The 26,937-nt window shown below is 43.6% G+C and overlaps 1 protein-coding gene across 3 annotated transcripts in view; it reads left to right on the top strand.

Moving 5' to 3' along the window:
* Nucleotides 1-26,937, top strand: part of nos1 (nitric oxide synthase 1 (neuronal)) — a 46,601-nt gene that overhangs the window by 6,058 nt on the left and 13,606 nt on the right. For 2 of the 3 annotated variants that reach the window (XM_076269488.1, XM_076269486.1), the window contains exons 3-14: nucleotides 1,911-2,051; nucleotides 4,717-4,862; nucleotides 5,196-5,358; nucleotides 6,429-6,520; nucleotides 8,199-8,340; nucleotides 9,089-9,228; nucleotides 10,669-10,843; nucleotides 12,183-12,284; nucleotides 12,950-13,144; nucleotides 13,401-13,486; nucleotides 14,242-14,386; nucleotides 16,751-16,855. In XM_076269488.1, the coding sequence (XP_076125603.1) occupies nucleotides 1,911-2,051; nucleotides 4,717-4,862; nucleotides 5,196-5,358; nucleotides 6,429-6,520; nucleotides 8,199-8,340; nucleotides 9,089-9,228; nucleotides 10,669-10,843; nucleotides 12,183-12,284; nucleotides 12,950-13,144; nucleotides 13,401-13,486; nucleotides 14,242-14,386; nucleotides 16,751-16,855 (1,632 nt within the window). Of the gene's footprint in view, nucleotides 1-877; nucleotides 886-1,910; nucleotides 2,052-4,716; nucleotides 4,863-5,195; nucleotides 5,359-6,428; nucleotides 6,521-8,198; nucleotides 8,341-9,088; nucleotides 9,229-10,668; nucleotides 10,844-12,182; nucleotides 12,285-12,949; nucleotides 13,145-13,400; nucleotides 13,487-14,241; nucleotides 14,387-16,750; nucleotides 16,856-26,937 lie in introns of all 3 variants that reach the window. The other variant, XM_076269487.1, reaches the window with a different exon arrangement.

The following is a 26,937-nucleotide window of genomic DNA, read 5'->3' as shown; positions in this document are numbered from 1 at the left end:
GCTATCGCCCTCTACGTACCACTTGAAGCCAGGCTGGACAACGTAAGCATTTCTGTCAACAAATTAACAGTTCAGTCGTCGTCAGCAACATCACTTATTTATTTGAGCCTCATACTTACTTCTATATTTGAGCCTGGGGTTGAAGGCACTGTGCAGTGGGTTGCTGATTTAAGCCAGTGAAGATTGTCAGCAGACCATATTGCAAGTAACAACATGCTCTGCTGCAGATCTGCAGTGCAAAACAAGAGGGATGCTTCAGCTGCAGTCTGACTCGCACGCATCTATGGAGCCGCAAATTTAAAAGTTATCAGAGCAGATTAAGAAGATGATATGAAATGATTTAACGCTGCACATGTTACATTTGAAAATGGTTGTTAGGGGAAGGAATTCACCTTAAAGTGATGACAGTTAATTGCTTTACTGTGTGAATTTTGGCTTTTTAAAGTCCCTTTTTATTGAGAATACTGTAGTCGGAGAGTGTGGGCGTTGCATAAATGAAAGTCTAATAAGTAGGGGAGAGATGTTGGACCCTATCACTGGGTACCCACTTCTTTCTCTGATGCCTGTGCCTTTTAAGCTCCTTTGGAAACATAATTATGCGAAAAGTTCCTTTCATTGCAGATCTTTAATGCACATCAATTAATAAATCTATGAACAAGACAAGTCAAATTACAGTCCGTTTTTCAATTTCTTTTGTGGCCTCAACTCGGAAGTTTGTCTTCTCTTTGACTGTCTCTTGAAACAGACACACACACACACACACACACACACACAGTTTTAACAGCTAAGTTTAAACAACTTAATTCACCACATCTGGTTCACCACACACTCATCTGATGGGAGTTAATGAGGTGTCTTTGTTCTTAGAGTACAATAGGCGATTCAGTGTGCACAATGTGCGGCCTGTGAGATAATGATCATATACATGGCCTGGTTCACGGTGAGGTGTTAGCCCTCTGCGTTGCACGCTTAACCACTATTGTGTTCTGAATCAAATCGATTCAAAGGGAGCGCCTCTCGTTTTTCCCTTGTAGGACAGTTGCACATCAATGAGCCCCGATTGACATTCAACACAGTCACTTCTTGCAGGGAAAAATGCTACAATTATGTTGGCATTCAGGTGCCTGTCCTGGTAGTCACAAATTGTGGGCCTTTGCAGAGATGACAGTAGGGTTTGAATAGGATGCAGATTGATTTTCTTTTGATCTCGGGGACGATGAGGTCCAGGATCACACGCTTGCTTTTCAATGGAAACTTTCCTCAGGACAATGTGTTATGAAGCTGAGCATTTTGCATTTGTTCTGCTGTACACTCTTTGTGACCTATCACAGACAACTGGAATTCACTGTGCAATTATGTGAAACTGAAATGACACTGGCATCAATTCTTTTCGTTTACCTCTTTCATGTTTTGAGTGTATTTTGACCATAAAGATAGAGTATGTTTGTTATGATAATTGCAGGATTTTATCTGTTGCATTGTTAAACAGGTGCTCAATACATTTAGACATTTTCATCAGTAAGAGACTCATCAACTTTCTAAGGTCTGTTTCATATTGCCAACTCGCATTTGTGTGCTTAACAGCTGCGGCTCATGTTTGTGTACGTGTCTTCAGATTGCCAGCATGACTGCTGTGGCGCTGCTACTGCCAGAGCTATATCTTTCAGCAGTAAGGGAAAAAAGGCGTGAAAAATAGACTTGATGCGGAAAATGTCTAGATGACATGCTTCTTGAGTTGTGCCTGAGTCGCTTGTCATGCTTCTTAGTATGGGCGCCGAAATGAAAATCAACAGGTAACACAGACATAACACAACACAGATGTAGGCAATGTGAAACAGGCCAAGCAGTTAAGTGCTAATGGAAGAGCTTGAGATATTGACGTGTTTCTTAAATGTTTTTCCTATTTTAAGCCTCTTAGCCAAGGGAGGACATCGCCCAACAGAAACCTGCTGAACGGCAGCCCCTCCAAATGCCCGCGCTTCATGAAGGTCAAGAACTGGGAGAGCGGCACGGTCTACAGTGACACACTGCACCTCGGTGCCAGCAACCAGGTACTCCATTGTGACATCAATCATTTAATCACCCATCCAACAACACACACACACAAATCACATGCTTGAGATACATTCTCACAGGGATTTACTTTAATGGTTGTCTGGTCGCCCCGGACAACCGGATTTTAGCCAATTACCAACCATTTCCTGGCCCCTGGTTGCCTTTCTTGGGTGCAACTTTTTTATTCATGAAAGAAGCTAATCCAAGATGCCACACAGGCGCGCCTGCAGGTGTACGTCCGTACGCACTGTGCGTACCATCAGGCTCAACAACGAGAGAAAATTTCCCTGTGTGTGTGTAATGTGTATTCACACCAAATTGGCCCACCATACCTTTCAAACTATGCACAGTATCCCATTAGCTGCCATCAGGCTATTTACAATTTTCTATTATGTAACTTAGTGAACACTTATCAAAATTAACGCGCACACATTTTGTTTGAGCAGGAGACACAATACGCATGCAGGCACGTAGGCTACTTGTTTTCTTTTACTCGGCTATCTATCTATATATGGTTATCAGCACACAATGTTGAGCTAATTCACTAATTCAATACTCATGATGGATCACAAGTTTAAACAACAGAAAGTATGGAGGCAGCAAAGCTAGAGGATTTATTCCAGATGGGCAAGAACAAGGTAGGCAATTGGTGTCCTTGTCAGAACGTTAGACTGCATTACAGCTGTTTAAAGCCAGACGTCAAGAACAAAACAAGGTAACTTTAGCCTGTATAGGGCTGTATCAAGTTGTCCAAATTAATAGGTCATAGTAGACGTTGTTGTATTATTGTATGTGGATATTGCATTAATTCCTGCAGGCGCCCCTGATGCCACATGCTCAGAACAAGTAGGTTGAGGGCATGTTTCAGTTCAGATTGTTTCTCACAAATGCTCACAAAATACATTTAAAAGCAGCAGCACAACAACCAAAAGAAAAAAAAACCCATGTGCTGTAGCTAAAGTACATACCACTAATGGAGTTTTAGGTCTATCAGCACATAATCATTATTACAGTAGTGTGTGCAAGACGATGAGCAAGTTCCTGGGCTCAGATGGACCCAGTGGGTGAACACTCTTAGAGAGTGTCAATCTACACAGCAATGTGACGCCACTGGAATGGCTCTGCTCTGGACCTGGGCCTGATCCGGCCCAAGTCCGCTCCCGACTCACACTCGGGCACCATTCCATCTGCACTCACAGGACAGCTGATGCTACCCGCTCTCCCCCGGCTGTGCTCGTGCCACTGAATCGCTTTCATGACTTCTGCGTGGGCCCCCTACTAGTGGCATGTGCGGATGGCATAATTGGCAGTATGATGACTTCTCAGACTTGTTATTATTATGCAGAACGTCATAGGACACAGGAGTTTCTGAGCTGCAGAGTTTGAGCCTCAGCGAATGGCACTCTTGATGACGAAGAGAAAAAGGCAGCTGCTTGGCGCGAGCCTCTAGTGTTTCATGACTGGCGGAAGCGTTCAGGCGCAAACGATTTCTTTGTTTTATTTTTAACACTATCCACCATCCTCCCTCCCTCCCTCTCTCTCTCCCCCTCTCTCTCCCAACACATTTTTCTTTTTACTGTTGTGAGTGAGTCAGTCCAATCAGCTTGTCAGTCTGTCAGTGCTTTAGACGGTCAGTGGGGACAGCAAATCAATCAGTAATTTAGTCCGACAGTTAATTTAGTCAATCCGACCAGGTCTGGGCGAGACGTGTCCTTGTGACATAATGGAGGGGTTTTTTGAGCCTCTTTTCACAGAGTTTACAGGCCAGAGAAGAGTAGGAGCTGGCTGGGTGGGGTTTTTGGGTCACTTTTTGGGCATTTCATTGGTCCACACATTAATTTAACAGCCCGAGTGGGTGCTCTAGCGTGACGGGAGGACCTCGTTTTAGCAGCGTTGAGTTTAGCGTTAAATTCGCACTTGTGTCACGCTTCCACATTGCCGTTTCCCCCCTAATGTATTCAACGCATTAGCAGCTACCCAAAGTGACAGTGCACATCAAATCTAATCTTATTACACTGACCATATGAACTCGTTCTTAGGCACTGGCTGATTTCCTCTTTCCTGTCCGTGCTATCACTCCCTCTCTCTCTCTTTCTGCCTCTCTCTATTTCTCTTTCCTCTCTCTCTCACCACTTTTCTCTCTGCTCATCCGAGCTCATTTGTGGGCTTGCCACATCTCCAGTAGACAGAGGAAATGGTTTCTCCGTTCCGTCTGTGTCCGTGTGGCATGATCTGCCTAATAAACACATTAGAAGGCTCACTGTGCATTTAGGTCATGTGCTTATTCTAAGGCATTCAGCAGCACTTGATGAAAAGAGTAAGATGGAGAAATAATTAGATAGATAGAGAGAGAGAGAGAGAGAGAGAGAGGGAGACATGCAGAAAGAGAGGGAGAGAGCAAACAAGTGAGAGATGAATTGGCCCAGGGAGAGAGACGCAGAAAGAGAGCAGAAGGAAAAGAGAGCTGCAGAAACAAATAGAGGGATGAAGAGAGAGGCAGGGATTGGACTGACGCTTCTCTCTGGACACACTGTTTGACAATCACTGTGTGTGTGTGTGTGTGTGTGTGTGTGAGCATGCGTATGTGTGTGTGTGTGCGTGTGTGTGTGTTTGTGTGTGTGTGCATGTGTGTGTGTGTGTGTGTGTGTGTGTGGCTCCCAGGTACCCATCTGCACTGAGAAGGTGTGCCTCGGTTCCATTATGACGCCCAACCAGCAAAGCCGCAAGCCAGATGAGGTGCGAACCAAAGACCAGCTTCTTCCCCTGGCTACCGACTTCATCAATCAGTACTACAGCTCCATAAAAAGGCAAGCCAGCCTCCATCTCAACATCTCACCATCTATCTGTGGCTCTTGTAGCCTGTGCATGTGCTGCCAAATTAATGCTAGATTCGTTTTTTTGTGAATGGTGGAATATGTGAAATGTAGACGTGTCCTTCCACACGTTCTCTAACACATCTTACACACGGATACTGCTTTTCCTGTCTGTGTGTGTGAATATATGTGTATGGGTCCATTTGCATATGACGTATGTAGTTGTGTATAATGTATATGTGTATGCATATTCTGTGTGTGTGTGTGTGTGTGTGTGTGTGTGTGTGTGTGTGTGTGTGTGTGTGTGTGACGTATGTGCCAGAGCAGATGTGGCTCCAAGGCGCACGTCGACAGGCTGGAGGAGGTGACGAAGGAGATTGAGACAACGGGGACGTACCAGCTGAAGGACACGGAGCTCATCTACGGTGCCAAGCACGCCTGGAGGAATGCTGCCCGATGCGTGGGCAGGATCCAATGGTCAAAGCTGCAGGTGGGTGGGTGGCTGGGCCAGGATAAGGCAGGTCAGAAGGCTAAGCTTCAGTCGGTCAGCTTTGGTTATTTCAGTGGCAAGAGGTTTGTTTCCCATAGGTTCAGTTGCAGTCATGAGTGCGGCCTATTTTCTAAAATAGATAGTTCTGATCCTTGACTATGATTGGCTGAATCGCGTTCATGGTATTGAACGTGATTCAGCCAATTATAGTCAAGGATCGGAACTATCCATTTTAGAAAATAGGCCTTGTAAAACCCAGCATAACCCTATACTTTGACCGCATTTCGTTCTTTATTACTGTCACCACAAATTGATACAAAAGTTAGAGTTGCTGAGTCTCGACATTGCTTAGCAACCATTCTGATAGAGTTAATATAGTTCTTGGTGGAAGAATGACAATCTATGAATAAACCATTGAATTTCTCATTGTTGTGCCTTTATTTTGTAAAATCTTGCCATATATATGTAGTAACCATTTTAGAAAAGCAATAAGCCGCTGCGTGTCGTGCCTAACAACGGCCCTTAGCTGTTTTAAATTACTGGAACCTACAGGCTCTCAGGGCTTATTGCCTAAATACACATTTGGTTACTTTGTTTAACTCTGAGTTGCTCTAGGGAGTCTAGTCCTTATTATTATTATTATTATTATTATTATTATTATTATTATTATTATCATTATGATTATTATTATTATTATTATTATTATTATTATTATTAGTCCTGCAATTACTTGACATCTGTAAGTTGCTTTGGATAAAAGTGTCAACCAAATAAATTTAGATAATGAATGTTGACATAGCATTGGTCATTGAAATGAATGTATATAGTCTAAGGTCTAAGTAATACTTCAATGGATCATCCCATTTCTACAGTAACCTTGTGCCTGCATAAGAGAGAACGTAGTTTCATGAGCAATATTGGAATTGTCATATTATCACAACGACAATCCCAAGCAGTATACATGACTGTTAGCTGGTGTTCTCTAGTTTAGACACTTGTATGTGAAGATTGCTCAGTTGAACCTTTGCCAATGTCTCATTTTCCAATTGTGCTGTTTTAATGTACTGTAGGTATTTGATGCCAGAGACTGTTCAACAGCTCATGGGATGTTTAATTACATCTGTAATCATATCAAATATGCCACCAACAAAGGCAACCTCAGGTAAGCTATCAGGCCATTCACTTATCCCCTCTTTCATTAAGTTATCATCATGTCTTGCAGCTTATCATTTCAGGTCTAAAGCCATTTCACAAGGTTCATCGTGCTGACAGTGTTCATTGCCTCCTCTGAGCATGCCTTTTTTCTGCCAAAAAAGTACAATTATATATCCAAATATATTTCTCTCCATATTCCTTGCTTTCCTTCTCTGGTCTTTTTCCCTCACTGCATGGTGTGTCTTCCCACATAGTAGCTGGAGTCAGCCCTGATACACAAGCTCAAGGCAAACATATTTTCTGTGAACCTGTACATTTTGAGTAGAGTTTCAGAACAGTTTGTTTGATTTTAATGTTAACCCTTATTCCAATTTAGTCCTCAGACGCATTTGCGTAATCTGCAAATGTTTTGGGGACTCAAGGCAAACATTGGTGTTTGCATACAGTACGTTTGCTCACTTGAAGTTTGCTCAATGGCCTTAATTCGGTTCTGATCCAGTTCTGATATAGCCTTAATCTGGCTCTGATCTAGTTCTGATATAGCCTTAATTCGGTTCTGATCCAGTTCTGATCTGGCCCAGTTCTGATCTGGCTCTGATCTGGCCCCAGTACGGCCCACTGCTCCATGGTTTTGTTTCCCTCACTCCTCTGCTTCAGCCCCCTCCACCATCATCAACCCCCTACTCTCCTCTTCCCATTCCTCTTTGCTGCCCTCTTCTCTTCTCTTTACCACAGCAGCGCAGCAGCGCAGCTCTCTCAGCGCACTAATCATAGGTGACACTAATTCACCAGGTTCTGCTTAATTAGCTGCGACAGGCTCTATGATCACAGGGAGAGAGAGTCAGATAGCGAGGCCTCTGTCGTTGTCAGCTTCACCTCACAGAGCTGAATGCAGCGCAGAGTGAGCCGAGAAACAAGCTCTGCTCGCTAACTCTTGTGTGCCGCTAGCAATAGGAAACGGCGCCCAGCGACAGGCTTGCTGTTGGCAGCTTCTGGTTTTACTCACAAAAAAAGAAGAAAGCCGCATCATTTATCATTGCAGTGCAGGTTTTTCACTGGTGAGGCAGCTGATGAGAGACACCTGCTGATGTTGGTGTTGGCCAACTTGTTGCTGAAATGAGGATAGGGAGATATCGTTGTTGAGGAGTCAGTGTGTTGAAGTGTCGTTTCTTTGTCTTTTTTACCTCAAATTGAATAAAATGGAATAGGATACTTGAGTTGCTGAAAATGACCATCTAGACATTGAATACTGAAGACTAGCTTGACCCTTTCATCTTGACTTTGACTTTAATTTAGTTTCATTTAGTCTAGTGTTTTCAGCTGTATAATTTTAAAGTGCAGTCCTTGAATATGATCCAATACACTTTTTTTGTCAAATTTGGTGTGCTCTTAAAAAAAGGTCTTCACAGTTCTTTGTAGACAGTTCTGGCTCGATGGGAACAAGTGAGGTGGACTCAGACAGAGTCATGCACTATTCAAGCTTACCAACAACAATTGGGAGCACTGATCTGAGTGAGATTAGTTGTAGAGCTACTTCCACTTGAATTGAGAAGATTTTCTGAATTTCACAAAAGGTGTATTGGGCTGTAATCAAGGACTGTACCAAGTCAATGTCATTGTATCTGAATGAGTACAAAAAGCCAAAGGTCTCATGAACTCATGACATGACCTCTCCTCCTTCCCAGATCGGCCATCACCATATTCCCCCAGAGGACGGATGGGAAGCACGACTACCGCGTGTGGAACGGCCAGCTGATCCGCTACGCTGGCTACAAGCAGCCTGACGGCTCTGTGCTGGGAGACCCAGCCTCTGTGGAGCTCACAGAGGTTAGCCTCCACGGGGGGAATGACACACTCATCTCTGCATACTTAAACACACTTTTAGCCCTAAAAAATGAAAAATCTAAATCACCGCACACTGATCACTATTAAAGTCATTTTTATTTGAGCCCCATCAGTGTGCGGTGATTTTGATTTTTCATTTTTTGGATTATAATTACCTGCCTCAACTGCACCTGTATCACTAAAGGCTTGTGCACAGGGACACTTTTGGACTTGATACTTTTAGCCCTACTGGGTCAAGATGATTCCACATATGATATGCTTGATTTTGTCCATTATGTATTACTCCTTTGCCCAGAGAGGGTTGTGTGTGTCTATTTGCCAATCACATCTATCTTCTATAAGATTTTGATTAGTCTCCATCACAGTTAAGGTTAGATTTAGGGTAACAGGAAAGTGCTATTAAACTGGAAGTGCTGTCCATCCTAATCAAACTGTTAATTACTCAAATGCTATATTCCGGCAACTACTTTTAACTTTATAACATTTTTTGTGTATCCAGATTATTCTATTTTAATGGTAATGTGTAGTCCAGCATCCATGTTTGTTTGCCAAGAACTACATCCTCTGACCATTCATGTGTGTGTTCACAGTGAACTCACACAGCAAAGAAAACATTGTTTGAAAACACCTGCTTTCGGTTGCTATTTTGAACGTCTCTCTGCTGTGTCATCAGCTGCTGTCCTGTCAGGGACTCTAGTGACTCCTGGTGTTGTTATTCTCCTCTGACTAGATCTGTATGCAGCAGGGCTGGAAAGCCCCACGTGGTCGCTTCGATGTCCTCCCCCTCCTGCTGCAGGCCAACGGGAATGACCCAGAGCTGTTTGAGCTCCCTGACGACCTCATCCTGGAGGTGCCCATCATCCACCCAAAGTGAGTGATTCAGGAATGCAGTAAACACCCCTGATGTTCACACACACACACACACACACACACATGCAAACTCACACACCTAGGGCTATAAAGACTCACAGGCTTGCAAGGACACACTCTCACATCAGCTCACAGATTTTTCCTCAAGACCCCCCCCACACACATACACACACACACACACACACACTCACACACACACACACATGCACTCACACACACAGGAGTCAGTGATTTCCATGTTGCTTTTATGTGCCTATTTTCAGGCCCTACTGTAAGTACTTGCGATAGAGATTGGTTATGCTGTGTGTGTCACCATGGTCCTGGTAAACACAGTACGCGCTCGGGTGTTTTCTGAGAAGTGAGGCAGAGGTAAAGCCTGAATGGATGGATAGTTAAATGGATAGATAAATGGAGGGTGTATATAGAAAGTTAGGTTGAAAGGCAGATAAATAGATATGGATAAGGAAAGAGACATGAAGAGAAAGGGAGAATGGAAGAGCAGTGAAAGGGAAGGAGGGAGAGAGGGAGATAAAGAGGTGAGAAGGTGGTAAGAAAGAAGCCAAAAAGAAAGAGAGGGGATCAATGAGAGAGCAAAGAGGGAGAGAATCAGAGAGATAGAAAAATAGAGAGAGAGAGAGATGAGAAAAACAGAGAGCAAGAGAAAAAAGAGGGAAAGAGAGACTCATATGACTCACATTCAGAAGGGAGAAATCCTCCAGAGTGCTGAGCAGGGACTGCCGCCAAGCTCCAATCCTGGATGGCTCCTCCAATCCTACATCAGTTGGCTTGAGCGATGCTGCCAGCTTGGCAGTCTCCGCTCGCTCGTACCAATGATGTCTTAGTGCTGCAAAAAGCCCTCCGGGGAGCTAGTGCTACTACCGCTGCCACCGATCAGCCCACCTGGGCCCCTCACCACTCTCAGGTAGCGTGCATTACACGAAGAGGGGGCCGGGCTGCTCTCACAGGTGTTCTTTTGGTGATAATGATAGTTTTGGCTGGGTGCATTGCTGTTTGCTTTATGTAGTGCAAATTAGGGGTGGCAAGGTAATTCAGGCTCGGGCTGAGACTTGGCCGGGATACAAAGAGTTATAGCAGCACTCACTGCAGGGATTTCATGCAGATCCACTGATGGATGTCCTCAGTTGCTGTACACAAACATCCCACTTCAACTGGCGATAAGGCAAACAGGGACCACATTAAACACCTGCCGGAAGTGTACTTCTAAAAAGGAACTGATGGATTTATAAAGACAGACAATTTATTGCACCTTAATATGCAAGATTGTTTTTAACTTCGCCTCTGATAATATTGATTAACAAGACATTTGCTAAAACAAACAGATGTGTAAAAGTGAGTCGGAGCGTTGTGGTGTAGAACTTGTGTGCACGACTCTGTTGCATAATGGCTGCTGTCTCTCTGCTCTGCTGTTTTTTGCGGCAGGTTTGAGTGGTTCAAGGAGCTGGATCTGAAGTGGTACGGGCTGCCGGCCGTGTCCAACATGCTGCTGGAGATCGGCGGCCTGGAGTTCACTGGCTGCCCCTTCAGCGGCTGGTACATGGGCACAGAGATCGGCGTGAGGGACTTCTGCGACAGCTCACGATACAACATCCTGGAGGTGCCGTAAAACAAACAAACAGACAACCAGATAAACAAACAGCCTCACCTCACACTCATGGAGCTTGGCTCCAGATAGTAGCTGGCTTTGTAGTGGATTGGGGCCAGATCAGAGCCATGACTGGGCCAGATCAGAGCCATGACTGGGCCAGATCAGAGCCATAACTGGGCCAGATCAGAGCCATGACTAGGCCAGATCAGAGCCATAACTAGGCCAGATTAGAGCCATGACTAGGCCAGATCAGAGCCATAACTGGGCCAGATTAGAGCCATGACTAGGCCAGATCAGAGCCATAACTGGGCCAGATCAGAGCCATAACTGGGCAATCTCCATTCCAGAGACAGCTGCTAACAAAAGCCATTTCTCTCCTCTGCTGGTGTAGAGCTGACACATAATGTACTGGATTTTTTTGGGATTTCCTTGAAAGAGCCAGCAAAAAAAATAGTTGCAGTAAATGCCAAAATGCCATTTCTTGAATTTCCGCTGGGGATCAATAAAGTATCTATCTATCTATCTATGTGTGTGTGTGTGTGTGTGCGTGCGTGTGTGTTTGAGCATATGTGTATTAGTGTGTGAATTCCAGTGTGTTCACGTGCACACAGGAGCGTACATGTATGTGTGAAAGTGTTTGTGTGTTTGTGTATGTTTCCATGTTAATGAGTATGTGTGTGTAAGTGAGTATATGTGTGTGTGCAAGTATGTGCATGTGTATGTGTATGTGTGTGTGTGTGTGAGAGAGAGAGAGAGAGAGAGAGAGAGAGAGAGAGAGAGAGAGAGAGAGAGAAAAGGAGAGAATGTGTGTGTGTGTGTGCATGCATGTTCTCACTACTAAGCAGAACCATGGAGATGACACATCGTGCTGTTCTTGTTTAGAGAGCTCATTACCATAGCCATCATGTGGGGGAGTTCACTGCTCTGCTCTGCTCTCCTCCTCTTCTCTCCTCTCTGCTGCGATGAGATGCATTCAAGGCAGAAAGCTTCAGTGCTATAGCCTCCTCCTCTCTCTCACACACCTTCACACTCAAACACTCCCGAATCTCAGCACGTTGGAGCTCCGCGCGCCAGCACAATATCAAAACAATGAGTGAAGCATTTCACTAAAGAGTACTGAGCACTCTTAATGACTTATTTCCAAGCGCTTTATCATCACACATGAAGAGCAAAATGCACATTGTGGAATAGTGCACTGAATTACTTTCACAGCAATCCTCAAGGCAGTCTTATATTCTTGATGACAAGTAGCATTGAATTATGCATTGTGAAATTAATTTGGGTAGGTGAATGTTGATATATCTGCAAGCAGTGCTATCTGTCAGTGTCTCATTTCTGTTACTGACAGGATGTGGCCAAGATGATGGGACTGGACACCAGGAAAACCTCGTCTCTGTGGAAGGACCAGGCGCTGGTGGAGATTAACATTGCTGTCCTTTACAGCTTCCAGGTAAAAGGTCCACACTGAGTGGGAAGTCTTACTAGGACTGTCCTGGCCGACAGAGCAGCAGCATGAACCACTACAAGAATGTAAAAACAGCATTGTGAAATACTCCATGTCATACTGTACATACATGCATTACAACATTCGGACTGAAATAGTTTGTGATGTGTGTGGAAGGGTTGTTACATTGTGTACCATGCCTCATTAATGGCACATGTTTCGGAACTCCCCCTATTACCGTCGGTCCCGTATTTCCGCCGTCTTGCGTGTATGTGTCACTTAATATCCATTTCTATACACACCAAGACTGCGGATTCCTAAAGAAACGCAAGCACCCACACCATAGGTATATCTAAATTAGCTATGTACCAAAAATGACATTTTACCCTGACTCGAAGAGCTGTAAACAGTGTTGTAAGGCTGCGTGTACACATCCGATTGGAGCTCCAGTGGAATTTTAATTTCATGACAAGAATTCTCGGTTTGACCTTTCATGTTCTAAAAAATGTAAGGTTCATTTATCAAATGTTATTTTGAAGTATTGAAAAACATCATTGTTTTAGAATTTTCAAACGAAAGTGGTGATAATTGGAGGCGTTACAATAATCACAAATCAAAGGAACTGACAACTTGCAAAGGAATAAAAAAAAGAAAGAAATCGTCTCTTTCAGATATCTAAGGTGACCATAGTGGACCACCACTCAGCGACAGAGTCCTTCATCAAGCACATGGAGAACGAGTACCGCGTGCGAGGGGGTTGCCCAGGAGACTGGGTATGGATCGTGCCGCCCATGTCGGGCAGCATAACGCCAGTGTTCCACCAGGAGATGATCAATTATCGCCTCACGCCCTCGTTTGAGTACCAGGTACTGCACCGTGGAGAGAGTGGGTACTGTGTGTGTGCGTGTGTGCGTTTGGCGTGCGTGCATGCATTTTTCTTTATATGTGTATGAACATGTATGTGTATGAGTATGAGCATTTGTGCAGCATTAGCGTGCGTGTGTGTGTGTGTGTGTGTGTGTGTGAAAGTTGAAAGCCGTGTTGAAGGATAAAAATGCAATTTGTGATTTGATGCCTTTTTCCCTCTTTTATTCTCTTTTCATTTTGTGTGTGTGCGTGCAGGCCGACCCCTGGAACAATCATGTGTGGAAGGCGGTGAACGGGACTCCCACCAAGAAGAGAACCATCGGATTCAAGAAGCTTGCCAAGTGAGTGGCAGACAAGAACAGTAATAACAATAATACATTGAATTTCTAGAGCACTTTTCTAAATACTCAAAGACACTACAACCAGCCAATTACAGTTTGTTTCTTTTTTTTTGCCTTTATGAATTACAGTGTGTTTGTGTATTACAAACCACAGATGCAACCGCAGATACACCGTAAAATTAATATAGCAGCTTTCACTCTCTCTCTCTCTCTCTCTCTCTCTCTCTCTCTCTCTCCTTATGTTAATCTTTGTTTAGTTGTTTAGCAATTAGTCTTGCCTTATCCAGACATGATGATATTAGACAAGATACATAAAGAGGATATGAGGATGATGAAGCCGATGTTGTACTTCCCTCCATCACACCCCTGAGCGGGTAATCAGAGCAGGATCCACTGTTGTTACCCCTCCTCCTCCTCCACCTCTTCCTCTGGGCTATTAATGTATAATTGCCCAGAGGATGAGAGAAGCTAGGTAATCATGATTGCCGGTGCCGGTTAAACAAGATACGTGCTGCCGGCTCTAGTGCGAGGCAAATGCAGGCAGCAAGAAGCAGCAGGAGAGAGACGGTGGTTTCAGTGAAGAGAGAAGGGGGGAGAGAGAGAAAGAGAGATGGAGGGAGAGGTGGAGAGAGAGAGGTGGAGACAGAGTTTCTTTTGTTTGTTTTTGACTTTGTGTGTGTGTTAACTTGTGGGGTTTTTTTGTGTGTATGTGTTTGTGTGTGTGTATGTGTGTGTTTATGTGTGTGTGTTCGCAGGGCAGTAAAGTTCTCTGCAAAACTCATGGGTGCGGCCATGGCCAAAAGGGTGAAGGCCACCATTCTGTTCGCCACAGAGACGGGCAAATCTCAGGACTATGCCAAAACGCTCTGTGAAATCTTCAAACACGCTTTTGATGCGAAGGTAACACACTTAACAATCAAGGCTTTTTTCCCTTTTCAAAGACTTTTCTCTCTCCTTGAAACTGCATTTTCGAAGCCAAATCTCTTCAACATTGTCAGAATCCTCAGCATCCTATAAATCTATCACAAGGACATATTTATTTGATTATATGTCACGTAAAATTGCCTTAGCCAAAAAGCACTCAATGCTTATTAAGGTGATGTATTTTCTCTGACATTAAAGGAAAATTACGGTTTTTAGCACTTTAAGGCCCTTTTCTGGTTTGTTTTGGATGAACTAGAGTGGTGGACACCGAATTTTTGACGATTGGTCCTGTCTTGACTTTTCTGACTCGTTTTGAATTGCCTTTGACTGCTCAGGGTGGCTGCCAACAGGCATACTGTAGTAGGCTACTCAAACATGTCCAAAAACAATCCTTAACATTCGTGTTCAAAACTGTGCAACTCACCGAGTGGTTAGTGATGTTCGTTGATGTTCCAAAACAAGTAGCGTAGCGAAATACAGTTTCTGTCGTGTTTTATTTGGCATTTTGTAAAATCCCATTGATTTCTGTTGGAAGACTCATTGCACGTTGATATTACTGCGCCACCGTCTATGCTTCAGGTTCAAATATTGAGCAGAAGTTTATACACGGTTGTGAGGTGTCTGAATAAATAGTTCCACAATAGGCCTAGCAAATAAGATGGCTGGAAATCATACATTGCGCCGATATATAATTTGCTTTTAATAGTCAACGAACTCCACTAACCACTCGGTGAGTTGCACAGTTTTGAAAAGGAACGTTAAGGGTTGTTTTAGGACATGTTTGAGTAGCCTACAGTATGCCTGTTGGCAGCCACCCTGAGCAGTCAAAGGCAATTCAAAACGAGTCAGAAAAGTCGAGACAGGACCAATTGTCAAAATGTCGGTGTCCACCACTCTAGTTCATCCAAAACAAACCAGAAAAGAACCTTAAAGTGCTAAAAAACGGAACTTTCCTTTAACCTTATTGTTACAGGATTTATGTGCCTCCAGTAGAAATAACATTTAACACTCTGTACTTTTACTTACGTACAAGAAGTCTAAGCCTAAAGTGTATTAAAAACCATTCCCTGGTCCTCTGGTGCAAGCCCACTATACATAAGGCTACTGAAAAATAGAGTGTGACTGATTTTGTTTCTGCCGCTGCTGTGCATCAGGATGAACAAGCACATTGTAATGTTGAAGAAAAACATCGCCTTTCACACCCAGTGGAGCTGTTGCTCTTGGATGGCATAAATGTGTCTTTTGTCACAATCCTTTTCCTCCTGTGTGAGGCAGTGGCCGGAGGGAAGTGCTGAATTTACTCAACCAAGCGACGCACTGTAGTTTATGATAACATCACAAACCACCCCTAGCTGTGTGGAAACGTGTGTGTGTGTGTGTGTGTGTGTGTGTGTGTGTGTGTGTGTGTGTGTGTGTGTGTGTGTGTGTGTGTGTGTATGTGCATGCACATGTGTGTGTGTGTGTGTGTGGTTATGCATGTGTTTGTGTGTGTGTGTGTGTGTGAGGCGGAGAGAAAGAGGGAGGGGAAAAAAGACCTTAGATGGGTGCATTTAATCAAGCGATTCCCTGTAGGACAAGATTTCCTGTTTTATTTTTTTTTTGTAATGTAATCAATCACAGAAGAGCCATCTAGTCATTAAGTATTACAAATGCAGATGACTGGCACACACCTCGTCACACAACACACACAGCAGTACACTCAGACTCTCTCTCTCCCTCTCTCTTTCTTCCCATCTCCGTGCCCTTGGGGGGTGGCGTGCTTTAGTCTGATGCTGGGATGTTAATTGTATCACAACATATTATCACCTCGTTAAAGCAGGAACACAGGGTTCATTAACTGTCTCCCCGCCCCCCCTTTGGCATTGTGTCAACATCATTTGACATGGGTATGGAGCCAAGCTTGTCTGAGGATTCACTTGGAGTTAGACGCCACTTTTATCTACTGTGGGTGATTATACTCCTTCGAATAATGTTATCTGACGCGTGAAGAAATGAGGTCAGGTTTTAAGATATTCTAACAGTTGGGATTATGGTTAGATTGGGTTTAAGGTTGTAAAATACAGTAATATGACTGTTTAAACACTTCACTGCACTGCATGCAGAATAGATGGGCTGGGGAAGGGTGAAGGGGGCAACGTTGGTGTCCAGTGGGGTAGAAGTTCACCCTACAGTCATTTCCCAGTCCCACATCCCATCACCACTCTTTCAGTCTCTACTGGGTAGAATGCTCGAAAGTTAATGGTTGCTTAAAAAAAGTGTTCTTTGTGGTTATGGTCTTTAAGGTAAAGTGTCTTTGTTGTAAAGTGTCTTTGAGGTAAAGTCGTTTTTGGCTTTGTCCAGGTTATGTCCATGGAGGAGTATGACATGGTTGACCTTGAACATGAGACACTGGTCCTGGCTGTGACCAGCACCTTTGGCAATGGGGACCCCCCTGAAAATGGAGAGGTATTTGAGTATGTCTACTCAGCACACACAAAACACTAATAATGTACAGCACAACCCTGAAGGAGTTTTAATAGCACGTCCATGTTGTCATTTCAAATAATCACATTGCTTATTATGCAAACTCATTAGGACCTATGCAAGCTGATTGAACACTTTTGAAACAGTGTTATATGAACATGGCCATCAAACCATCAGAAATAACAAGGGAGATTTATGCTTTTCAATGTTGCTAGGGGTTGTGTAAAACAAGCCACATCTTTATTAAACAATCCAGTCTCGATAACAATAATGATAAGGATTAGTGCTTTCAAACGTGGCAAGGGAAAACCCCAGCATGGTCATTTTCAAAAAAGGTCGTTGAATTTCTCTCTTTCTCTCTTCCATGTGAGTGCTGTTTGTTTCTCTCTCTGCCTCTGTCTTTGTTTTCATTTCATATTTACATGGACTAAGTGACATTCAACTGGCACTTATTATCTGGGGTTTGTCATAGTACATAAGAAATATTCCTTTCAAGCGAAAGGTCAACGATCATAATGGTTTTATTGGAAATCTGTTATGTTGCTTTGTGTAGAATCTGTCATTCAAATTAAACAATAAATTCCTAGGTGATTTTACATTAATTCATTATTGCATTTCAATATCCATTAGGCTTCATTAATCTACGACGGAGTATTAAAATATTTTTGCCATGGCGTGATTAAAGTCGCCATGTCGACATTAAACTCGGATTGCGTCTTGTCTGTTAACAACTCATTGCCGTCATTGTGAAGCGCGTATCTCGCGGTTATGGAAATACCATGCACTATGCCATTTAGATAGCTAGAATAATACATGTTTCCAATGATATAATGTTTCTATAGTACAATATGTTACTTCAAATAACTGCCCTTCATGACCCACAGGCCGTCACTCTCCATAGGTTAACATGGCAAAACTCATTTTTCTAAAACTGCTTTTCCATGTCTCACCAGCATATAGTCTAGTTGACAGAAAGGTGAACCCGGAAATGTTGAGTACATCAAAGTTTTATGATAGAAATGTATAGTATGGGTCCCCAGCATGCAGAAACTGCCGGATGCTAATTTGCATATGTTGAGCAATTTGTGTAATTGAGCTAATTAGCATTAATTAGCATAATCGCCTATATTGATCATATTATAGGAGCTGCTTGGCCAAAATGGACAATGTTAGTATGTTTTTAGGGGTTACTGGAGATGCTGAGTCCATATCTGACATTTTCAAGACTCAAAATCACTATTTAAACATGGTTTGGTCACGTTCTTACTCTCATTAAGCTGATTTTGCTGAGTTTTTGGGGGCGATTTAGACGGATTTTTGGAGGATAAAAATGTTCAGTGTTCAGGAATAATTTCAAGTTATTTCTGAATTCCACAATCATTTTGGAAATAGCTATTCACTGGCCCTCTGCTGTGACCCACAATTGAGTAACAAAGGGAAGAACTAGCCTCTACTACTCCTCCTGTCCTCATCCGTTGTCCTGTCGCCATCTTCTCCAGACTCTTCATCCCTGTCCTTCTGCTCTTTTAGCTGTGTATATATATATATATATATATATATATATATTGCAACATGTAACATCACTGCCTTTGCAGAAACAATAATTAGTACAGGCCAAGCCTGCAGCTGCACAGCTGCACTTTCCAGATACATGTATACACAGTTTTAACCCAGCTTTGCAGTTACTGCTGATAACATCTAACAAATCAGCAGGAGCAACAGGACTTGAATCGAGGGTGGGCGAGTTCCTCTCCTTTCTTCATACCTGTCTTCTTACTCCATCCAAACGCGGTGATATCCACAGCCGGTGGATCAGGGCGGTCTGCTGCTTTCCAAAGCAGCACCTGTAGATGGGCACGTTTTCCATGGAGGAGTAAGTTGCGTTCTGTAGGAGACAGTGTCTTCAGTGCTGGAGGAGCCGGGAATGGGAGGCCTCACCGCCAGGGATGGATTACTGCATTGCCTCAATATCAACACATCAGGATGTACAGTATGGTGTATGAATCTGATTGAATTTAGTCCATCCCCAAAATGCACCAGTATACAGGAAATCACATCAAACAAATTAAAACATTTCTGAGGAAGGACCCCCAAACCCCCCTTCCACATGCGACAATTAGTGGGGGGCCCTTAATACATCTGGGCCCAGGGGCCCGAAAGTTCATAATCCGTCCATGCTCACCGCTAGGTGGAGGCCCAAGCAAAAGGATCCGAAGAGAACCCTTGTAAGGGGTACTAAGAAGCTTACAGAGGCCTTCAGTAGAAGCCGCGGGAGGAGACCAGCCGTCGCCTGGGCCTGGCCACGGGAGGAGTGCTAGCCTGAAGAGGATCTCGATGCAGTGGACACGGCGGAGAAGGGCTTCACGCGACCTTGGAAGATGAGGTGGTGACGCCGACCTGCTTCATCGTGAGAAGACCTTGAGCCCCTGGCCCCGCCAGGCAGCTTTAGGTTGGAGTTGGCGGTGGCCCTATCTGCGGAGCAGAGCAGAGGTGGAGCGGCAAGGAGGTGGTGCCTTGAGGATGGATGGTTGGCGGAGCCGTTTGAGGCACGACGGTTGGGCAGCTCCGGTGGAAGGGCCCTCTGAAAACGGAACTCTAAGCCTGTGGGAGGCACCATGCTGTGCGGGTGCCTGTTCTTGTTGGCCTGTCTGCCGGCGCTCTTTAGAAAAATAAGGGGAAATCCGATGGCACGAGCCAGAGAGAAGGTCTACGTCTTGGCTCGACCGTGGCGGAGTGGAGCGGCCGGGAGCAGCGGAGGACCGCTATGCGACGAGGCAGCAGAGGAGGGACACCAACGTCGGTAGCTGTAGCCCGATTGCGCAGCGTGGCCCGGCAACGATGGAGCTGGGGCCATCCTTAAAAATATTTTCATTTGCCGTAACCCGACCGACCCTGTCAATTTAGAGCCGACCCAAATATTTATTTTTTTCCCCTTTTAGTCCGACCGACTTGCCAGTTGTAAACTTGCGTTAATACCAACCGATTGTTTTTTTACTCTAAACAACCAATACAAATGCAATAAAATAATATTTATTTTAGTAGGCCTAAGTATTGTGAATATAAATTGCCTACATGCAAACGTAGGCTCACTTAAATAAAACCATGTGGCGTCATCTCTACACCATTGGTTTTACGCATATCACACTATGGCCTATACGCTTTGTTTCATTCACACAAACTGACATTCATACAAACGCTTTTACTTGGCACGAAGTTCTGGAAGAACTGTGCCCAGATCTTTTCCCATCCCTTCTCCCCCCTAGTCTAACGGTGACCGTGTCGAAGTATTGAAATTGGTTGTGATCTATTCAGCATTTCTCAACGTGGAGACTGCTGGTCCGCGGAGTCGTGGAGTGAAATTAGGCCCGGTGCTTCATCTGATAATTTTCTGCGCAGTTGATCAAGAAACCGCGGAAAAAAGAAAACAAAACGTTTCTGCTATCGATGTCATTAAACATGGAGCCATATAATAAAGTGGTGGTATTAGCATTCATACAATGCGCGTCTGCGCGAGAGAAACTGAACCTAATCGATAACGTTGGTATCAAAGCTCCGCTTTAACCTGTTGGAAGGCTATTTATTTATTTAACGACACTTAATAGAACGACGTTGTTTTTTGGAACTTCCAGAGCAGAGACTGTATAACACACTGTATAGCATTGAGTATTGTATAGTCAAATTTCAATATAACGTGGCCAAGAGCTATTGTAGCCTTCTTTCTGGGTACATGTAGATGAGCCCTATGACCACGATATGCACATTTGTGTAAATTCATACCTACGTAATCACCATGACCAAAATTGTACTTTTTTTTACTTTGAATCTTGGAAAAAAAAAATATTGACCTACCTACCGACCCATTTTTTTTTTTTTTTGGCTGTTACTGCAAACAAGAATATTTTTAAGGATGGCCTGGAGTCTGCTGCCTCGACTGGGAGTCTGCCAGTGGAGGCTAGGCCCCGCCAGGTGTTGTAGGAACGTTGTGGTGGTGCACACTGTGAAAGTGCGACCTGAGGGCGTTCTCTGAAGGGAGCTGGAGCGGAGACAGGCCAGGTGACTGCCAGCATGCCCGCATTGGGCCACTGGTGGTTGTGGTTCCCCTGGGTGAGTAGGGCTCTTGCGGTGTGTGCACCCCACCTGCTGTGTGGCAGTGCCAGAGACTTTGCTGGACTGAATGTGCCGAGGAAGGCAATGGCTTGTTGGGGGAGCTGTGTAACGTCAGCGTGCTGGACTGTGCTTGAGATTCCAACAATGTTTCGCGCTGGGGATTCTGGGAGAACTTTGGGGTTGTTATTATGTGTGCTTGTGCCTGTATGGTGCGGCTGCGTCCAACCCTATGTGTGTAAGGTGCGAGTGTTCTTGACTTCCCTGGCGTGTGCTATGTTCTGTGCCGATGTCCCTGCTCCCGACCTTTAATAAAGCTTTTGATTAGACAACGCTGTCTCATCAATCATTACACTATTAAATCTGCTTAGCATCATTAGCATGCTGCACATATTTGTTAAAGCTCTTGCATTCAAGTTGAGTGATCATCTCAATACCAATGTTTCCCAAAAGGGCTTGTCCCTACGAGAAGAGTATTACCTTGAACACACATGAGGAAACTTAACAGTCCAATCAGTAGACTATGATAAGCTAGCCAACTACAGTGGGCAGTGCTTCACTTGGCCAGCTTCACTCGCGGTCCGCGCGTGGGATCACGCGGTATCACGCGACTTTAATTTGTATTTTCCCAATGAGACGCTGCAACAACCCAAACAACCGGTAGATGGCTCAAGTGAGCAGGGTGTCTCGTAAAAAGAAATGGAGCCTGGAAAACCCTACACAGACTTCACTACAGACTTTAGCAGACTGGTTTAGAAATAATTTAATAGCCAGAAATATGCCTGCCCTGCCCTAATAAAGAAATATTTGGTTAACTGCGAGTGAATCCCGTTTGCAGCCGTAGAAGAAACGGAGGACAAATTAAACATTCTGGTTTTCTCCGAGTGCAACGATGATAGACAGACATCATTTGGACAAAATATAGAGCATATTAACCTCCGTTGCTCAGCCAAATGCCTTCCTGTTACGTCCTGTTATCACGGAGTCACAGGAGATAAACGATTTTTGATGGTCACAAGTTTACTTCATTAGCGGTTTATTTTTTTGATTATTAAAGAGTGTTTTTCATTTAAAGGTTTGACTTCGTGCTTATTCAGTAGAGCATTTAGTGCTCTTCCCAATCCCAGACGTTCACATTGCATGTTTGTTGTTTGCTGAGATAGGCTACGCGTTTGACGGCAATGAGTTGTTAACAGACATGAACCAAGACATATAGCCCAGCAGCAATCTAGGGACTGTTCGTTATTTATTGAAGGGGCCACCGGAGGAATTTTGAGTGCTTCAGTCAAAAGTTGCATGACCCTCCCTTGCCTGCTAGAAATTGTTCAATGACCCTCCGACAGAATTGTTAAAAAAGACATGACCCTCCCCTGCCAATTGTCGCTCCGCCCGCGCTGCTTTGCGCCACAGCCACACACTGTGATAACGTTCTTAAATCAATCTTTCCCATGAGCTTGCATGCTACCAGTCCTTCCTTTTCAAATGTGTTGCGCCTGTTTGCACAATTTCACAAATAATCATATGTGATTAATAATATGACAAATAATCCCTGTGCACGGGGACCGAAACAATGCATGCCAACTTTTTCTGTGTTTCTCACGTATTTTAACTTCCCCCCGCTGTTTATTTTTTTGATTATTCTTTTTCAGAAGAGCATTTAGTGCTCTCCTCAATCCCAGACGTTCACATTGCATGTTTGTTTGTAATGGATGCAACCGCGAGATACGCTTGTCATAGGCGCCGATACCGTGGGTGCTCGGTCTCTCGGGCACCCACTGAAAACATCGAGCACCCACGTGTGCCAGCTTACAGTCCCGGCTAAATTTTCCAATCTCTCATAATGTGATTGGATATGTTGCTGTCAATTCCCTACTTCACTAACCACCAATGAGAGCGTCTCTCGTATGAAAATTCCTGACACTTCCCACCTGAATAATTAACGCAAGGCTTTGTCAGGTCTTCAGCCCCGAATGTTTAAAATGTATATAGCCCTGAATATCATTTTAAAAGTAGTCTGACAAAGCTTATTGTTTTGTGACACAGCTAAACACTGGTACCTCATAGAACGTCTATAACATAGCCTAGGTGGTCGCAACTCACAAAAGTAAAGCAGATAGAAAGAACTCACGCAAATCTAGCCTACAACACGCAGACAGCTTTATGCGCAGGGGAGAGAGCGCTGATTGTTGCCTTCTGATGGTATCTTGCTAATTCACTGAACTGCATTAGGTGACACAAATGGTATTGCCTTTATCTTATAGACTAACTCCTTGTCTGAGCGACTACCAGGCCTATGGTTTTTAAAAGTCAGATGTTCCCTGACAAAGACATTCGAAAATTAAGAATGTTTATTGAAAAATACACCAATTTTTGCAAACTCCCTTCATTCAACCCTTGAAGACATCGCGGTATGGTGCGCTATGTAGATCGTTTCTCGTACCATTTCATTTCTCAGAATTTAGGTCTACTAGGCCTACAATAACGTCATCACCAAATACATCTTTTTAGTTGATCAACAACAAAGAGTAGCATAGGCCTACTGTGCACAGTGCACTGACGACTGTAGCAGCCCAAGGTAACCAGTTGTTGTAGATGAGAGGCAACCCCTTGTTTCAGATAGCCTGGACAACATGTTACCTGGGTGTTGCCATACGTTATTAATTAATGGTAGCCTACAATAGTTAATTGATTCTCGTAACATATTAGTTGGCTCAAAGAGTAGGGAATCAGGATGGAGAGAGTCACGCGTGTGTTGCTTTTGCGGGATCGAATCCAGTTTAATGCTAGTTTTCAAAATATATTTTTTACATGTCTTTTGTCCGAGTGGCTGTAATGTAGCCGAGCGCTCATGGCGTATGAAAAGCGACTTCAAACCGCCTAAAACAACTTGTTTGTGAATGTCTGACAACTGCTGCAGCGCATGCACGCATGCAAGGAAACCAGTAGGTGGAGAAACCAGAAGGCACACAACACCGGCTATTTCGCATAGGCTACTCAATGGTGCTATTTCACACGCATTATAGCGACCCCCACTCACCGGGGTTAGGTGGAAGGTGTTAATAGACGATTGGCGTAGCCTACAGTAGACTAGGGCTGTCAAAATGGCTCAAAAATGACGTTCGAATATCCCCTCTACAATAAACACATGTATTCGAATATATTGGAATATCTAGGCTATATTATTTGCGCATTATGTCAGTGATGCATCATGTCATCTGTTTTTAACTTTTTGTATGGTTATTGCTTGACAGGGGGGATCCCAAGCAGCTTTCAGCCATAAGGCATTTCCTAATTCACCTGACACTGATATTCAAAATGTTGAAACTATTTCGGCATAGCCTATAAGCAGTTTAATTAAATGTAATGTTAGTTGTAAACAAACGGGCTACTTGGTGAGGCTTGGCCTCACAGATGCACTCGTGCCTTAAATGGCAATACAAATCTTCACGATAGGCCTATTAACTGACCGCCCGATTCACGGCGGGGGGGGGGGGGGGGGCGGATATCAGACATTTGTTCCCAATGGTCTATGAATTGTTAATCCCGGCCCTTCCCCCAACGAACGCAACTTTCCACCTCTGAGACAGCTGAAAAGAAGTCTAGAGGACTCCTTACTCACTAGACCTACTGTAGGCTGCGCAAACCACAAGCCTGCATTCGAGGCAGGCCTTCTGTTGAAGAATTTTATATAAATCCTGCGCTAACAGTAATCCTCCTACCCCCCCCCCCCCCCACCACAGCTGTGGATAGTGTGGCATGCTCACGCTTTATGTCTCCTTCTTGCAAACTAGGCCTATAGCCCAACCATTTACGTCTTCAAAAAATAACAACTTGCCAGATATGCCTTCATATCTTTGGGCTTCATTCAGCATTTTGTTCTTCCACTGGAAATGACTCTTCTACATTTGCTGCCTGCTGCATCCTTTCTGTTTGTATTGTTTAGAAAATGTTTGAAGTCTTGAGTTAATGCATTAAACATTGTTTGCTGGTAACCAGCCACAAAAAGCCTACAGATTCAGATTCAAACTTAGTCTGGACTAAGGTGGTTAATGACGTTTAGTAGCATGTGAACGGGCACCTGCACATACTTCTGTGGCGCATTGCGTTAAGGCCGGCAGATGACAGCCGCCGTTGCACAGCAGTTACCAGTCCCCTGTCCAAGAGTTCGAATCTGGGTTAAGACGTTGACCACAATATTGACATTGTTGTTTACCTAAGTTTATCTTTTGTGCAGATCATATTATCAAAATCAGAATCAGCCTTTTTGGCTTGGTTTGCGTAAACTAACAAGGACCCCCCCCCCCCCCTCCATGAAAATCAAAGGCTACATATTCTCAGCTGACTCGTCAAAAAGTGCGCACCACCTTATTATTATCTGCAGGTGTGTGACTTTTACTTACGTGCACATGGCTGCAAATTGACTTTTAATTTATATATTTTCTGCCTTGGGCATTTTAAAATATGGATGTATGGTGGTTAGAAGTGTAAATATCAATTCGAAACCTAAATATATTTATAATTATTAATTTGCAAACAAATAACTGGCGTCAGTGACTTCTTTGACATGAAGATCCCTGGAACTATGCTTCTAGCATTCTACCACAGGTCGAGAGATGTAGTTGTAACTACACAACTTTACGATAGTGGTTGCAAACGTTCGTTGCTACTATGGTTTTGGGAAACACTAACGTAACGATGCATTGGACTATGTAAGTTCCAAATATGAATGTAATTCTGCGGCATAAAGCAGATGTATTTGTTTATTGTACAGAAAAATAAAAATGACATGTCAAGCAGTCAATTGACTACATTGCAGTCAAGAAGTAGGGCAAATTAATTTACGAAACCAAAACGTGGGTCATAGTTGTCTAAGCCTCTATAGCGTAGCCTGTTAAAAACGTTGCAGAAGCCTACCCAAGGCTACAGATTAATTCTGAACAGTTATTTCTCTACTGGCTCAATTATCACACCACTGTTTTGATTTGCGTAGTTACGTTAACCCAACACTGACAATAATGTAGACAGCAAATTTCGATTTAGAGTAAGAACGTGACCAAACCATGTTTAAATAGTGATTTTGAGTCTTGAAAATGTCAGATATGGACTCAGCATCTCCAGTAACCCCTAAAAACATACTATCATTGACCATTTTGGCCAAGCAGCTCTTATTATATGATCAATATAGGTGATTATGCTAATTTATGCTAATTAGCTCAATTACACAAATTGCCCAACATATGCAAATTAGCATCCGGCAGTTTCTGCATGCTGGGAACCCATACTATATATTTCCATCATAAAACTTTGGTGTACTCAACATTTCCGGGTCCACAATGGGGCTCTATGGGCTGTCCACCGGACTAATAAAATATAGTAGGCTATAAACACAGATATGTGTGAATTTACTTAGAATACATGGGGTTGTCTGGTCGAGAGGACAGCTTCATTCGTCCCTCCATAGACATAGCCTAGGCTGTTTTGCATTACACATAAACATGCAATGTGTAAGTCTGGGCCTAGTCTAGTGCATAAGCATGAAGTCGAACTTTTAGATGAAAAACACTCTTTAATAATAGGCCTAGGCCTACAATAAATAAATAAACCGCTAATGAAGTTTACTTTTGACCATCACATTTATCGCCTGTAACTCCGTGATAACAAGGACGTAACAGGAAAGTATTTGGCTGAGCAACGGAGGTTAATATGTTCTATGTTTTGTCCACATGATGTATGTCTATCGTTGTTGCACTTGAAGAAAACTGGAATGTCCTCCTTTTCAATCGTCCCGGTTGTACCCTACTTTAGAGCATTCGTTCTCTAAACTAACTTAGCCTATTCTCAAAATGTTGAGTTTAATGTCGACACGTCGAGATTAAAGTCGACATGATATTTCAACTTTATTCTCGAAATGTCGAGTTTAATGTCGACATGGCGACTTTAAAGTCGACACGTCGAGATTA

This window comes from Alosa pseudoharengus, unplaced genomic scaffold, assembly GCF_046254945.1.
Source record: "Alosa pseudoharengus isolate Yale_2024_CS ecotype anadromous, Long Island Sound unplaced genomic scaffold, YU_APseudo_1.1 YU_APseudo_1.1_scf_6, whole genome shotgun sequence".
Classification (NCBI taxonomy): domain Eukaryota; kingdom Metazoa; phylum Chordata; class Actinopteri; order Clupeiformes; family Clupeidae; genus Alosa; species Alosa pseudoharengus.
This window is presented reverse-complemented; position numbering and strand designations above follow the sequence as displayed.